The 12403-nt window shown below is 41.3% G+C and overlaps 2 protein-coding genes across 3 annotated transcripts; both read left to right on the top strand.

The window, feature by feature from the left end:
* The first annotated feature begins 756 nt into the window (after positions 1 to 756).
* On the top strand, positions 757 to 5998 carry LOC119629069 (uncharacterized). Its single transcript, XM_038013645.1, has 2 exons — positions 757 to 4069; positions 5982 to 5998. Exons 1-2 carry the CDS (start codon positions 757 to 759, stop codon positions 5996 to 5998), a joined length of 3330 nt encoding a protein of 1109 aa, XP_037869573.1.
* On the top strand, positions 5352 to 6715 carry LOC101741301 (uncharacterized). 2 transcript variants are annotated; one of them, XM_004926692.5, is made up of 2 exons: positions 5352 to 5520; positions 5982 to 6715. In XM_004926692.5, the coding sequence occupies exon 2, from the start codon at positions 6011 to 6013 to the stop codon at positions 6623 to 6625; it is 615 nt and encodes a 204-aa protein (XP_004926749.1). In that variant the 5' UTR covers positions 5352 to 5520; positions 5982 to 6010; the 3' UTR covers positions 6626 to 6715. The 2 variants fall into 2 exon arrangements, with proteins under 2 accessions (XP_004926749.1, XP_004926748.1); XM_004926691.4 differs by having other exon boundaries at positions 5355 to 5520; positions 5985 to 6715.
* Positions 6716 to 12403: the final 5688 nt, after the last annotated feature.

Raw genomic sequence — 12403 nt, forward strand, 5'->3', positions numbered from 1 at the left:
AAGTAATTACGTAACAAAAATGTATAATCTTAAATTATTTAATATGCAATATGTTAGTGTATCAGATCAGAGAATGTAAATAGACCAATAGGAACGATTTGTGGAGCGCTTTCACTACGGTAACATACAGATCAAGGGACCCCCGAAAGTGGCGCGTCGATAGCGCGTCGCGAGATGGGGTACTGAAATAAATATAAAAGGATGGCCATTTATAGGCAAAAACAGTTCCCAGTGAATCATCGACAAAGAACCATCAGCAAGATAGAAACAGTTCTCAGCGAATCTCCGACATAGAAACATCAAGACAGAAACAGTTCCCAGTGAATCTTCGACAAAGAACCATCAGCAAGATAGAAACAGTTCTCAGTGGATCTTCGACAGAAACAGTTCTCAGCAGATCATCAAGACAGAAACAGTTCTCAGAAGCTCTCCGACAAAGAAACATCAGCAAGACAGAAACAGTTACCAGCAGTTCTCCAATAGTACAGTTATCAGAAAACCACCAGTGAATCAGCTACCAGTGAACCAGACAGTTACCTGTGAAACCTCGCTACAGAAGCCGAAACCCATCGAAAGAAACAGCCGTCTTCTACCAGCGCACAAACAGACAGCAAAAAACATTATTACACGACTCGGAAACAGCCATACAGACCGGGTCGTGTACATTTCATGGTCCATTCGAGCCGGATCGAAGACAATTTCATTATTCTTTCGAGCCGGGTACAGAATTCATTTTGAAAAAAGGAAATTGGAACAATGCCGATAACGCGGTCAACAGGAAGAGGACGGATCGAAACTGAACAGTCGCCGCCCTCAGAAACCACAGCTACAACACAGAGCATGACAGACATAACCGCGAATACCGTCATGAGTCTGGTAGCCCCCACAACAGAATCATCGTGCGCTGTTGCTGTTGCCAACACGGAAGCCACGACGAAAGTCACCGAGAAACCTGGGAACTCAAAAACAGAGGCCGTCAAACAGTATATAGCCAAACAGAATGACGTGCCAACAAAACAGCGCGCCGGTACAGTCAAAAGTGACCGGTCGCGAAACAGAAAAGAACAGAAGATAGCCAAAGCTAGAGAAGAGCTCGCCCGCCGTCAGGTGGAATTGGCAGCCGCCCGACTGGCCACGCTCGAAGCTGGATCTGATGACGAAAACAGCGAATCAGAATACAGTAAGTCAGATATCGATGAAAGAGTGGGCACGTGGTTGGAAACCCAACCCACAAAAACAGAAAATGACGACCAGTATAAGGAAAAACCGGCGGGAGCCTGCGAAAAACAAGACTTCTCAGATCTAACCGCAGCAATAACACTCGCCGTCAAAGCCTCCCGTGAACCAAGATACACAGAATTGCCAATCTTTAATGGAAATCACCAAGACTGGCTATCCTTTCGTGCAGCTTATCAAGAGACAATAAATTCCTTTACAAAAACAGAAAATATAAACAGACTCAGAAGGAACCTGAAAGGAAGGGCAAAGGAAGCCGTTGACGGATTGCTTATAACGAACGCTGATCCGTCCGACGTCATAAGAAGTCTAGAAGCGCGATTCGGAAGACCGGAAACGATAGCCATAACGGAGTTAGACACGCTACGAGCTCTGCCAAGACTAACAGAAACACCAAGAGACATTTGTATATTCTCCAGTAAAGTGACCAACGCCGTAGCTACGCTTCGTGCATTAAATTGCACACATTACTTATATAATCCGGAAACTACCAAAACAATGTTAGAAAAACTCACACCAACACTACGTTACCGATACTACGACTTCACCGCGATACAACCGAAGGAGGATCCGGATCTGATTAAATTTGAAAAATTCATGAAAAGAGAAGCCGAACTGTGCAGCCCTTATGCACAGCCCGAACAGGCGGGGCACTACTCGCAGCCCGCACAATATAACAGACGCACACAAAACGTGCACATAGTCAGTGAGAAGCCATCACGAGCTAAATGTCCGGTATGTAGCAACACCGAACACACCACAACAGACTGCTACATATTCAAGAAGGCAGACTCAAACACAAGATGGGACATCGCTAAGAATAAACACCTGTGTTTCCGATGTCTACAGTATAAGAATAAAACCCACAACTGCAAACCGAACACGTGTGGCATCAATGATTGCAAATATACTCACAACAAGATGCTGCATTTCGACAGAAAAATAGAAAAGACAGACAACAGTGACAAGGAAACAATAGAAAACATTAATTCCGCTTGGACCGGAAAACAGAAACAGTCCTATTTGAAAATAATCCCAGTCCAAGTACAAGGCCCGATAGGCACGGTTGATACATACGCGCTGCTCGACGATGGATCAACGGTGACACTAATAGACGAAATCATCTGCAAGAAGACTGGAATAACAGGACCAATCGATCCGTTACACATACAAGCGATTAACAACATAAAATCAACGGAAACAAGGTCAAGAAGAGTCAACCTCACGCTCAGAGGCCTCAACAGTCGAAAAGAAATAATACAAGCGAGAACAGTTAACGACCTACATGTAACAGCACAAAAAATACCAAAGGAACAGATAGATGAGTATTCGCACCTACGAGACATCAGTGACATCATCACGTACGAGAACGCGAAACCTGGAATACTAATTGGCCAAGACAACTGGCACATGTTACTAGCTTCGAAAGTTAGACGAGGCAACAGGAATCAGCCAATAGCGTCACTGACACCTCTAGGCTGGGTATTGCATGGAGGTCGCACTCGTACCCTAGGCCACCACATAAACTACATAAATCATGCTAGCGAAACTCAGGAAGATGATAAAATAGAAAATCTGGTAAAACAGTATTTCGCTATGGATGCGCTATGCATCACACCAAGAAGACCAAAAAAAGACCCAGAGGAACAGGCGCTTCGCATCCTCAACAGCAATACAGTCCACACAACAGATGGAAGATACGAAACTGCTCTGCTCTGGAAAACAGATAATGTCAGTCTACCAGACAACTACAAAAACTCGTTAAAACGACTGATAAATATAGAAAACAAACTTGATCGTAATCCGGAACTGAAACAGAAATACACAGAACAGATGGAAGCACTCGTCGCGAAAGGCTACGCCGAGCCCGCTCCAAACACAAAAACAGAGAACAGAACGTGGTATCTACCTCACTTCGCCGTCGTGAACCCCCTGAAGCCGGAAAAACTCCGAGTCGTCCACGACGCCGCCGCCAGAACAAGAGGGGTAGCTTTGAATGATATGCTGCTTAAGGAACCGGACCTACTCCAGTCACTGCCAGGAGTGATAATGAGATTCAGACAGCATAATATAGCAGTAACAGCAGACATCAAAGAGATGTTCATACAAGTAAAATTGAGACCTGAAGACAAAGACGCGCTCCGTTATCTCTGGCGCAAAGATCAGCGAGATGACAAGCCTCCAGAAGAAAACAGAATGACCTCGTTGATCTTCGGTGCGTCAAGTTCTCCTTCCACAGCAATATATGTAAAGAACTTGACCGCCCAGAAACAAGAAGCCACGCACCCGGAGGCGGCAGTCGCAGTACAGAACAGACACTACGTAGACGACTACTTGGATAACTTCAAAACTTTAAAAGATGCAGTTCACATAACTAAAGACTTTCGTCGAAAACACGAAAGAAAGCCGACCTCGAAGACCTTCTGGACCGACAGTAAGATAGTGTTGAGATGGACAAGGACGGGATCGCGCTCGTACAAACCTTACGTCACCCAACGCCTGACAGCTATAGAAGACAGTGCAACAGTAAACGGGAGGCGATGGTTACCCACGAAGCATAACTCAGCCGACGACGTGACCCGAGACGTCCCAATGCCGTACCACAACGAACATAGGTGGTTCAGAGGGCCAGAATTCCTACGCCAACGAGAGGACCCCTGGCCGACGGAATCGGCGTCAGAAACTACAGAACCGATGGGTGAAGTAAATATAGCAGCTGCAGCACCGGCGGGAGCTTCATGGCCGAAGCGTCGCCGTGAAAAGTGGAAATGCCTGCCACGAAACACGCGCATGCGAGGGAGAAATAATAGCGATATATCCAGGTCCCGACAACGTGGGGCGCACCGTAGACGAGTTCTACGGAGACCAGTAAGAAAACTACTGATCCTGCCCATCGAAGAAGACCATCCTGCACCGAGAAGAATGCGACGGACTCGCACGGCGGGAGTAATGTGCAGGACGAAACTGATTTTAAATAGTTTTATCGAACAAATAGAATTAATATAGTTAATAAGTAATTACGTAACAAAAATGTATAATCTTAAATTATTTAATATGCAATATGTTAGTGTATCAGATCAGAGAATGTAAATAGACCAATAGGAACGATTTGTGGAGCGCTTTCACTACGGTAACATACAGATCAAGGGACCCCCGAAAGTGGCGCGTCGATAGCGCGTCGCGAGATGGGGTACTGAAATAAATATAAAAGGATGGCCATTTATAGGCAAAAACAGTTCCCAGTGAATCATCGACAAAGAACCATCAGCAAGATAGAAACAGTTCTCAGCGAATCTCCGACATAGAAACATCAAGACAGAAACAGTTCCCAGTGAATCTTCGACAAAGAACCATCAGCAAGATAGAAACAGTTCTCAGTGGATCTTCGACAGAAACAGTTCTCAGCAGATCATCAAGACAGAAACAGTTCTCAGAAGCTCTCCGACAAAGAAACATCAGCAAGACAGAAACAGTTACCAGCAGTTCTCCAATAGTACAGTTATCAGAAAACCACCAGTGAATCAGCTACCAGTGAACCAGACAGTTACCTGTGAAACCTCGCTACAGAAGCCGAAACCCATCGAAAGAAACAGCCGTCTTCTACCAGCGCACAAACAGACAGCAAAAAACATTATTACACGACTCGGAAACAGCCATACAGACCGGGTCGTGTACACATTTTTTATTTTGTCGAAATATTGTATTTAAAATAAGAATATTGCAACTTACCGTTTGTTGTGGTATTTCCAGGTGTATTAAAAACTTATATAAACTGTGATCTTATTGAAAAAACAACGATAATATTACTTTTTTTAAAAGTTCTTTAAGCTGTTTTAAAACGCACTTTTCAACCACTATTTTCAATTTAATTTGACGAATTTTTGGGACCAACTTAACTCATATTTAGTACTTCCATAGTTAACTTGGTTTTTCTTCTATACATTGATAAATATTAACATAAACAAAATTAGGTCGATTCCGTGCTACAGGTACTTTGAGAATCTTCCGCAGGTTTGTCCCAATTTACCCCAGGATCCCAATTTACCCCATGTCATGGTACTCTATTCGTTGACTAAAACAGTGACAAATTTGTCATTCGTTTTGTGATTGTCAAATATTGTCAATTGACAAATGACAAGACAATTTCAAATTATGGTTCCAATAAATAATGGCGGATTTGTGGTAAACAAGTGTTTGTTGTTAAACTATTCATTATTTACATTAGTGATCCGAGCATTTTGAACAATTTTAATGGTTATTGTGTTCTAATAAAACTCGTAATTGGTAAGTTGTTTTAAACCTAAATTCTGTTTTGTTTGTAAATAGTCTGTAAGTGCGCAATATATTGAACGTGTTATTTTCCCTACTTTCGTCTTCCAATCAGAATGATATTAGAGAAAGTATAGGTTTTATTTCACATTTTATTAACATACAAAATAGTATTATCTGCAGATGCAGATAGTGTGTATGATAAGCTTTATAAATTTAAAGTTTAAATTTTGTTCATTAATAATATTTCGGGATTCTATTAAGACTACTTTTAAAATAAGTTTTATCTCTTGTCTCCTTAATTGTGAAAGCACAGTAATTCAATTTTATCTGTTAGTATAAAGGTACACTTTGAAATAATGGCTACTTCAGAACATGTAAAAAACTGCACTTTTTGAATTGTTGATATTTAATACGACAGGTGGTTCTCGCCTTCCTATAAAGACAGAAAAATATTAATCTTTTGCTTGTTTCAGTAGAAGAAGCATCTTAAACGCTAATAAACATGACCAGAGAAGATGTAGTTTTGGGATTTGAAATGGGAAAGTTAGAAATTGAACCTGGCAAACCTAATAAGGAGAGACATCCTGAAAATCCATTTATACCCATGTATCCAGCTAGGAGTGTGTTCACAAGAGTAGTTAAGAAAAAATGTACATGTATGTCACAAAAGAGATTTTTTAACCGGGGTGTCAGTAAGAAGAAATACAATAATAACATTCTCAAAGAGCCTGTGTTAAAAATTCTGCAATGTTGTGATAATAACGATATATCAAAGAAATGTAGTCTACCAACAGAAAATAATGAAACATTGAATAGCGACACATTAAATTTGTGTACATTGGTGCAAAATTGTAACCAGTTGAAGATATCTTCAGAGTCGAATGAACCACCAACTAAATCAACGCATAGTGATAGTAGCACAAAATGGTGGCGAAATGATATTGCTAAGCTAAAAGAGAAAAACCAGGCAAAACAAAGCACCCAAAATAATTCATGTTGTCAGCAGGCTTTGAATCCACCTTGTGATGTAACAATTGATGAATTAGCTAGTTATTTCGAAACCCTGGTTCACATACCTAAAAAAATGTCTTCAATGGCGGAAATGATGTATATTTAAGTATTATTATCAGTCTAGAATAAATCTTTGAATTTGATGATAATATTGTGTGTAAAATGATAAAAATTTTGAATATAAAATGCATAAAAAGTATTTCATTCAATATACCCACTTCCCAAAATTTACAGTTTTTTTTTTGTAGTGTTTATAAAGTTTTAGTTGTGTGTCGTCGAAGTTAGTGCAGACTATCGATAAGGCTTTTTCCAAACATCTGGTGTTCCGACCTACGGATGCGCTGCTTCTACAAGGGAGTGGTGTGGTTCATGACCCTTTACAGGACACCGATTTGGTGCCACGCCCTAACATATGAAAACGTGACTGCGCTGTGACTTCCGCAGCTCGCGATGACCATAAGGATGAAGGAGTGATTGAGCGTGAAGGCTCCAATCTCGACAGTCCGTGCTGGCAGAGCGGTCTTGCCTTTTGGCGAACCCGTCCTATGGCTTACGGACCGTGAAAGCGGTCCGTCCGGACGCCTCCTACTGGACTGGTATCTATACCGTGTCCCCCCAAGGGAACCCACGGCGCAGTGCTGGCACTGCGACGATTGCGATTAGTAGGACACTGTGAAACTGTTCTGGATTCCGGGAGCAGCGAGTCACCCTTGTCGCGGTCGTAGGAGAGAACCTGCTGCTGGCGACCGTTCTGGCTACGATGCTCGGCAGCGACGCGGCCTGGAAGGCGATGCTCGACTTCTGCTTGTCGCAGAAAAAGGTGGCGGAATGAGAGAGGGAGAGCTCTTCCCTCTCGGCATCGAAGCGAAGCTGTCGAGCCGAAATACTGATTCTCACCCAGCGGGGTATCTCGGGACACCAGCGCCTGGGTGGCCTAACTGGCTGTCCCAGAGCCTTCGTTTCGCTTCGAAGGCTCCTTCGGCCAGGTTTTCTTGGGTTGAGCCGCGCGTTTGGTTGCGTCGGTCAATATTGACCGTCTTTTGCTTTTACTCATTCGATTTAGCATTAGTTTTTTGTAATTGATTAATCATATGAGCAGCTTATTGCTTAAAAAAAACTTAACTTCAAAACATCAACATCAAAGAAAGATGAAAATTTAAGAAAATTAATTTCATACTTCGAACGAATTAAGTATGAACATATTATGTATTCTCTGAGTTTATTGAAAATAAACACTCTTAAACGACTCTTTATTTTCAATACTTTTAGTACACTAAAGTGCACAAAAGAACAAAAGTACTTTTTCTGTCTCTTTTAAATCAAGCGCTTACCTCAAAGTATTAAGATCGAAAAAAAATAGTTTAGTTCTTCAATTATATTGTTGATGTTTACCAAAAAATAAAAAAAAATTGGACGATGCCACTTCATAGGTGGTGTGATATACCTAGTCAGGTCATAAGTATTGTCACACAGTAAAAACTTTTCTTTTAGAATGCTGGCCACAAAAAAGTTTATTGAATTCGAATTTCGAATTGTTAATGAAAATAAAAATGTATACTTTTAGAATTTTACTCATTTTTAAACATGGAGTGGACGCTTAAAGAAGACCGTGTTGCAGTTATTGCGTTGCATCGTTGCGGTTACGCGCCAATTCAAATTTTTAACTTACTGAAAAATTTTAATGTAACCAAAAGATTCGTTTATCGTACCATCAAACGATACAATGAAGACTCTAGTGTAGATGACAGGTCAAGAAGTGGTCGCCCTCGGTCTGTTAGGACTCCAGCAGTGATAAAAGCTGTGAAGGCGCGAATTCAAAGAAGTCCCAAACGTAAGCAGAAACTGTTGGCCCTTCAGATGGGGTTAAGCAGAACCACGGTGAAAAGGGTGTTAAATGAAAACTTAGGGCTTCGGGCATATCGAAGAAAAACAGGACATCGTTTGAATGCTCGTCTAATGGACCTGAGACTGAAGAGATGCCGCGCTTTGTTGAAGCGGTACGCGGGAAAAAAATATCGGGAAATAATTTTTTCGGATGAAAAATTTTTTACCGTAGAAGAGAGCTACAACAAACAAAATGATAAGGTGTACGCACACAGTAGTGAAGAAGCGAGCAACCGTATTCCGCGTGTCCAACGAGGTCATTTTCCATCCTCGCTCATGGTATGGTTGGGAGTTTCTTATTGGGGCTTAACAGAGGTACATTTTTGTGAGAAAGGTGTAAAAACGAATGCAGTTGTGTATCAAAATACAGTCCTGACGAACCTTGTGGAACCTGTTTCTCATACCATGTCCAATAACAGGCACTGGGTATTCCAACAAGATTCGGCGCCAGCTCATAGAGCGAAGAGCACACAAGACTGGCTGGCGGCGCGTGAAATCGACTTCATCCGGCACGAAGACTGGCTCTCCTCCAGTCCAGATTTGAATCCGTTAGATTACAAGATATGGCAACACTTGGAGGAAAAGGCGTGCTCAAAGCCTCATCCCAATTTGGAGTCACTCAAGACATCCTTGATTAAGGCAGCCGCCGATATTGACATGGACCTCGTTCGTGCTGCGATAGACGACTGGCCGCGCAGATTGAAGGCCTGTATTCAAAATCACGGAGGTCATTTTGAATAAACTTTAGTGTCATAAGAATCTATGTTTTGTTAAGTTCATTTTGGTATATGAATGGTTACATAATGAATAAACTTGTTTCAATTATTTTACATTAAACATGTGACAGAATTTATGACCTGACTAGGTATAAATCCGTTTTTGGATTACTTAGTATTTTAACGGTCTATCGGGAATCCTAGCGTGGCAGCTAAAATGCCAAGCAGAGATAGATTATAAATACACTATGGCAACTGGCTATGGAGTATACTCTCAGTATATTAGAAGTGTCTGCTGAAAGGGAGCCAATTAAGGTGGCTCCATAGTGGAAAGATTTTAAAACAGCATCATAAACTACCTTTTTTTATTCCCTACCTATGCTGATAGCCTTGAGAGGCTATTTCAGCTTCACCCTAACGTTTGTAGGTGAGCTCACGGGGCTCAACCGGAGAGTTGCTAACACTGACCCTAGCAAGAGCAGTGCTTCGCAGAATCTACCACCGGACCGGAAACGCGACCCACTGAGAAGATCCGGTGAGAAACTCAGTGGGATGTGTCGTAAGCGACGGGTTCGACGAGGACGGTGACATCATAAACTACCACACTTCTGTTCTGTTATGTATAGTTCTATCCTCCATGCATAAAATGATTGCAAGCTAAATCTACGAAAGCAAAAGAAGTTTTGACATTGTGGCTAATTGAAAACAATATTCAATTTGTTTATTGGAGACTGTCAGTGTCAATAACAGCATCTTTGGATATCATGAATAGAAATAAATTTAATTGTTGGTATGGTATATTTTCCGAAGCTTATACCTACTCTTCACGCTACTTGTTATTTACTTTAGCTATAGTAGTAATATCAGTTTTATTTGTTTGGGTGTATGAAAAATCCGGATTTTACAAGGTACTTTTACTACCTATTTTATTAAACAGCGACGTCACAAGTGGTAGAAAGTAGTAATTGTTAATTCAATTTATGCCGCCACATTTTTAAACGGTACGGAGATCAAATAGACATTTCAATTTATACATCGAAACGGTATTTTTTACCTAACTCAAACAGATAAAGTGGCTTGTGTGTTCACGAATTATCATAGACCAAATCATAGATTATACACTTAATATATTTGAGACCAAATTGATAATCATCACGAAGTATGTTTTGAAGTACCTACGCGAATACGGGCGGAGATTAATGAATTATTAATTGTAACGATTTTTATTTCGTGTGGCTTAAAGAAAAAGGCCTGGTGTACTGCCATAAGGACTGCGATATGGACAACTTTTTAAGTTTATTTTATTTTTATGAACGCAATCCACAGTGAAAAATGAATTTCGTGTAATAAAAGTCATAACCCCTACAAAATATAATTTTGCGTACCTTATTATTTCATTCTTTGATTTTTGTTCAGCATACTGCGATCAACCCGTATTTGCATGGGTATTGTGACGTAGGTACTGTAAGCCCGCACGCGTAGGTACCACTATTCTACCTATTTTTGCGGCTAAGCAGTCATGCGTTGTACTTTAACGGTAGGCCTGCCCGTTGTATAATATATTTAAGAATTTGTCCTCATGTCCCATTTACGTTGTGATGTGTTTGGGTCCCGGTAACCACTTTAGAGCACGCAGACCACGAGCTTCTGCACACATCTAGGTGACCATAAACAAAAACTCTGAAGTAAAATTTCTTGATTCTCTGAAGTTTCTTGGTTACAGCTAATTTTCAAAATAAGCAAACATTCAAATTTAAATGAATTCGATTTGTCAACGAATTCCATGATGTGCGTCCAAGAGAATTTTACCAATCCAACAAGTCAATAATGAAATCATGTGAAAAAAGGGAAAGTAATTTTGAGATTCCTTTTTTAAATGCGATTGAGCGATCTTGTTAGTTAGTACACAAATAGGCACTTAGTTAAAAGAAGAATGAAAAAATATTATAGTAGAATAGACATTATTCATTTAAAGTAACGCAATACCCTAAATGAAACACTAGCTTTTTATTTATAATTTTAGCTTGTATTCCACCATCCACAGCATTTACAGGATCAAATCTTCCTTTTTAAGCTAGTAAAATGTTGAGAATGTAATAAAAAAATTCTAGTGCAGACTTGCTTGCAAGACTTCATAGTAATTTTGTAATTACCTATGTACCAGAAAAGAACTCTTCGTCGTAATCAACGAGTATGACGAGGATGGTGACCGGTGCTTGGGATTCTAAAACCACCGAGAGTGAATCCGACAAGACATGTTTCGGGCGACCGTGGCTTTGCGTTGCCTCGGTCTGATAAGTAATTAGCGGCGGCCACGTTAAGAGGGTCTTTGTGTCGCGCCGCTTTGTCGAAGTAGCGTTCTGACGTTTCCTTAAGATACTTACGTATCGTTAATAGATTTAGGTCGCTGTGAAGATATACATTCCTCACATACCACGGTGCTTCCACGGATATCCTGCAGAAACGGGATTGGATGACCTGGAGAGAATTTAACAAATGTCCGGACCGCCTGAGCGAACACTTGCGTACGTTCTGTCAAGACTTGCATAGGTCACGACAGAACGTATGCAAGTTTTGTAGAGTGTCACCTTGTTATGAAGGGACTCACTTCGCTTGCAGATCATGGGGTAGAGTCGAAAGAATAGGAAGGCGGCTCGGTCGCGTAGTACTAACTTAATGTGGGGTCCGAATGTCATCCCCCGTCGAGTGACGTCTAAGTAATTAGCCTTCGAAACCCACAGTAACTTATGAGTTAGTTAGTAAATTAAGCGGTTGTGCTAAACATTGTCGAAAGGCTTCGCGATATTGAATTCCCGTGGGGACGGATCTACGTGTATTAGGCCTACTAAGATGTGCTCCGTGAGGCGGTGCACTCGCTGAATGAACGGGTGTTTCGCGCGGAATCCGAACGGTTCTTCGTTCAGGATGCCTTTGATGAAGGTGATGAAGTCCCAGAGGCGTTTGCGTAATAGTTGCTCGAATAATTTTGCTATCATAGGGAGGAAGCTGATCGGGCTGTAGCTCGCGGGATCATTTTTAGGTTTTCCAGGTTTGTGTATGCCGATAACGTCCGCTTCTTTCCACACCGCAGGAAAGATACAGTTTGTCATATAGCGGTTATAGCGGCATTTCAAATGGAGATCAACATGATCGTTAGTTGGACGGGTAAAATTTTTAAAACGGGTTTTTGATTCCGTCGGAGCCGGTGGCTTTCCGTGGTTGTAAGTTCGCGTGACAAATGGGGATCTTCATGACTATTTTGGTCTCGAACCAATCCGTAAGTA

The sequence above is a fragment of the Bombyx mori genome, chromosome 11, assembly GCF_030269925.1.
Source record: "Bombyx mori chromosome 11, ASM3026992v2".
NCBI classification, from domain to species: Eukaryota; Metazoa; Arthropoda; class Insecta; order Lepidoptera; family Bombycidae; genus Bombyx; species Bombyx mori.

Coding starts and splice junctions, on each gene's coding strand:
- LOC119629069 (XM_038013645.1), top strand. CDS start 757: ATGCCGATAACGCGGTCAACAGGAAGAGGACGGATCGAAACTGAACAG.
- LOC101741301 (XM_004926692.5), top strand. CDS start 6,011: ATGACCAGAGAAGATGTAGTTTTGGGATTTGAAATGGGAAAGTTAGAA.